A 4,357-nucleotide genomic window follows, 5' to 3' on the forward strand; every position below is an offset into this window, starting at 1 on the left:
AAATACTAATAAAAAGTAGAAAACATAATAAAAAAATTTAATTAAAAAGGGTGTAATAGATTTTATTTTTAAAAACTAGAAATCAAATGGTTATTAGAAGAGACGTTAATGTATACCCTTATGTTCAAATCAAACTGTGAAAATCATTCATTCACCATGAATTTTCTATTATATGTATAAATCTTCATTATATGATTTAGATCAATTTCATTTTAAAAAAATAATTACATGCTCATACATATACTTTTAAGTTTTGTATCTAAAAAATGCTTGATATCCTTAAATTTTAGGTTCGTGTTTATTTAGTCTCTCAACTTTAAAATTGTTTAATAAATCCTCAAATTTTCAATTTCAAATCCAATAGAGATTCTTAAATTTTATTATTGTGTCTAATAGATGGTCGAGTTATTTAACATTTTTTCAAATTCTCAACCTCATTAGACAAAAAGAAAATAACACACACATGCACAACTGAAACTTTAGAGTCCTATTAAGTATAAAATAGTCCACGTTTTTAAAGTTTTAAGTACCCTTATAGGCACTTCTTAAAATTCACCCTTTAATATAACTTGAGAATTGAAAAAATCAAATTATATTTTAACCAATTTTTCTTCTTGCAACATGAATTTTTTGCTAAGAGATTAAATATCAAATTTTATTGGAAGAGAAAGTCTTTTTTAATATATATACAGTTTGACTTTAATGTATAGTTTTATATTATTATTATTGCTCTTATTTTCTTTCCTTCTTACCTTCATATCATTATCATGGGATATATATATTAGAGGCAGAGAAGATTGAAGTTGGATTATCAAAAGCAAGTAAAAAACATGGATTTTGATATCTTGTTTTGCATTTTGCTCTCTCTCGTTTGTCTTCTACTTGGTTACACCTCTTTACTTAAACCTAATCGCTTAAACCTCCCACCAACCCCACTCTTCTGTCTTCCATTCATAGGCCATCTCCATCTTCTCAAACATCCTGTCCACCAAACATTTCAAAATCTCTCTCAAAAGTATGGCCATGTTTTCTCTCTCAAATTCGGTTCCCGTCTCATCGTGCTCGTATCTTCTCCCTCTGTCGTCCAAGAATGTTTTACAAAGAATGATATCATTCTCGCAAATCGACCATCTTTGAACACTGGAAAATACTTAGCATACAACAATATAACCATGGCGGTCTCCTCTTATGGTGAACATTGGCGAAACCTCCGCCGAATTAGCACCCTTGAGATTTTCTCGATGACTCGTGTTAATTCGTTCTTGAGAACTCGAGAAGATGAAGTCAAACGTTTACTGTGTAAATTATGTGGTAATTGTTATACCTTGGAAGATAAGTTTAGGGCCGTGGATTTGAAGCCTATGTTGTTGGATCTTACATTCAATATTGTAATGAGAATGGTGGGTGGAAAAAAGTTTTGTGAAGAGAATAATAATAATAATGTGTTGGAGGATGAGGGATATTCCAAGAGATTTAGAGAGGTGGTGACACAAATTATGGCACATAGTGGATCAACAAATCCAGAGGACTTCATACCCTTATGGAATTGGATTGATCCAACTGGTTTTAATAAAAGGATAATGAAACTTGGAAGAAGAGCAGATGAAATTCTTCAAGGATTAGTTGATGAGATTAGGAATCAAGAAGATGAAGGAAACAATATGATTCACCATTTACTTCGCTTGCAAAACACCGATCTTGAATATTATAGTGACCAAGTTATCAAAGGACTCATACACGTATATCTTTCTTTCTAATTACAACATCTAAGTTCGATTTTCCCATATTTATTCTGTTTTTTTACATTTAAACAATTTTGTTCATCCAAAGTAACAATTTGATCCTTTAGCTTAGTTCATTGCATTTGGTTTTTAGTTTTTTGTTTTTAAAAATTAAGTTTGTTTTCTCACAATTTCTTTCTCATAATTTTCAAATTTCCTATATAAACATTTGAATTCTTAGCCAATTTTAAAAAACAAAATGTATTATTATTTTTTTTGTTTGATTTTGAAAACACTCCTAACATATAGATAACAAAACATAGAAACTAATAGATGGAAGTGGTATGCTTATATGCTTAATTTTAAAAGACAAAAAACCAAAACCAAATATTTATCCAATTGGGACCTTTTAGTTTTTGAACTTTTAAATTTTTATAATAATTTACTCCATATAAGTAATAAATAGTTTCTGAAATTTCCTAACTAGGAATCAATTTTTTTTATAAACTATAAAGAGTAAGTTATTAGGTAATAAAAAATGACAATAATTTTGATGAGATTTTTCATGGTAGAGTCTAAAATTATCTTCTACGACGTATGATACTTTTCACTTTTTGGGCCTAAATGCTTTGATTTTGGTTTCACTCAAAGGTTTCATATCATTGGAGATAGTTATCTTCCCTTATAAACACATGATTATCTTTTTATCTAGCTAATATGGAACTTTGATCGTATTCTCAATACAACCTAAAGTTCTTAATGGTGCAAAAGTGTGTTTTAACCAAATGGCTTAATTGTTTCTTGCAGGATATATTAATAGCAGGGATTGACACAACTGCTGTGACCTTAGAATGGGCACTGTCTCATTTACTTAACAATCCAATCGTGTTAGAGAGGGCCAAAGCCGAGATAGATTGTTCTATAGGACAAGAGCGTATGGTGAATGAAGCTGATTTGTCGAGTTTAAGTTACCTACAAGGAATAATCTCTGAGACACTGCGGCTAAGTCCGCCTGGTCCTTTGCTTGTACCACACTGTGCATCCGAAGACTGCAAAATAGGAGGCTATGACATCCCACGTAAAACTATTGTATTGATTAATGTTTGGGCTATACATCGAGATCCCAATCTATGGGAAGATGCCACCAGTTTTAAGCCTGAAAGACATGCAAATGTGGCTGAAGTTGAGTACTCATACAAACTATTGCCATTTGGTTTGGGTAGGAGAGCATGTCCTGGCATGGCTATGGCGCAGCGCATTATTGGCTTGACTTTGGCATCGTTGATTCAGTGTTTTGAGTGGAAAAGGACAAGCAAGTCATTGGTTGATATGAGCGAAGGTAAAGGGCTCACAATGCCCAAAGTTGAACCAATAATGGCCAAGTGTAGGCCGCGCTTGATCATGAAAGCAGTTCTTAGCGAAATGACTAGCCAGAATATTTGAAAGTTTGAATTTTCTATAGCAACTCTAAAGAATGTAACTTTTAGTTTCCCTAATTAAATTACTATGTATTACCAAATGAATCCATCCATACATGTAAAGTAAACGAATAAAATTGGCTTTTTTTTTTTTTTTTGAAGTTTGTGAAATAGTTTTATTTTATCCTTAAATTATTTTAAAACTTAAAAAAAAAAAAAGATTTCCTTTGGATATATAAATTCATGCAAGTGTCAAGAGTAGTATTGGAATATTGGTCGAATCTAGTTGAGATTATTAAATGAGACTATTTAATTAATTGATGACATTTTTTATTTTATTATTAGTCTTTATTAGCTAAAAGGAAAAGTGCATCTCATGTGATTAAAAATCTTCCAAATATGAATTTTTATAGTGAAATGTAAATATTGATTCTATCCCGGGAAGTTGCAAGAGTAGCAAAATATATATATATATATATATATATATAAAAATTTAGCAACAATTTTTTTTTATGTATCAATTGTAAATCAATAACATATCCTATATACTTTATATATGTTTATTGTATTAGTTAATTGATATACTTTATGTTTGATATATCAGTCAATTAAAATGCTTTATATTTAGTTGATGGGTAAATTATACAATTGATATAGATCAAATTTATCATTTATTATGTCAAATTTATCTGTCAACAAGTGTGCATGCCCTTGTTCTTATTCATGGATTTAATTTGAATCTTTATTTAAAGTATTAATTGTCTAGTACATCATAATCCACTTACAATTATTCTATTTGTCCTGTTGGTAACGATTCTGAATAATATATGTTGATAAATTAAACAAGCACGCAAGCACAAATGGTCAAGTTATAGTAAATAAAACGACATAAGAGGCCGAATATCGTCTTCGGGGATCAAATGAACTGTTTTGCCAATCTATTTTAGAATTGTGTCAAATTTAGCTATGGTTTGGAAATCGAGTTTGAGTTTGTGAATCTTTAAAAATAAGTGTGAAAATCCAAGAGTTCGTTCTAGGGTATTGATTTCATTTCATACTTCATTAAGCTATTATTAGTAGTACATCCATAGATTATAAACATTATGCGTAAGTCTAGAAATTTAAATCAATAATATAAACAACTTTCAAATTGAATGTATGCTCATGCAATTTAGATAATAACTAATTTTCTGATAGTAAATTAAGAAGCAAGGCACT

At 30.0% G+C, this 4,357-nt stretch overlaps 1 protein-coding gene across 1 annotated transcript; it reads left to right on the top strand.

Moving 5' to 3' along the window:
• The first annotated feature begins 830 nt into the window (after positions 1-830).
• Positions 831-3,164, top strand: LOC120089042 (cytochrome P450 81Q32-like). Its single transcript, XM_039046475.1, has 2 exons — positions 831-1,739; positions 2,529-3,164. Exons 1-2 carry the CDS (start codon positions 831-833, stop codon positions 3,162-3,164), a joined length of 1,545 nt encoding a protein of 514 aa, XP_038902403.1.
• Positions 3,165-4,357: the final 1,193 nt, after the last annotated feature.

The sequence above is a fragment of the Benincasa hispida genome, chromosome 10, assembly GCF_009727055.1.
Source record: "Benincasa hispida cultivar B227 chromosome 10, ASM972705v1, whole genome shotgun sequence".
Lineage (NCBI taxonomy): Eukaryota > Viridiplantae > Streptophyta > Magnoliopsida > Cucurbitales > Cucurbitaceae > Benincasa > Benincasa hispida.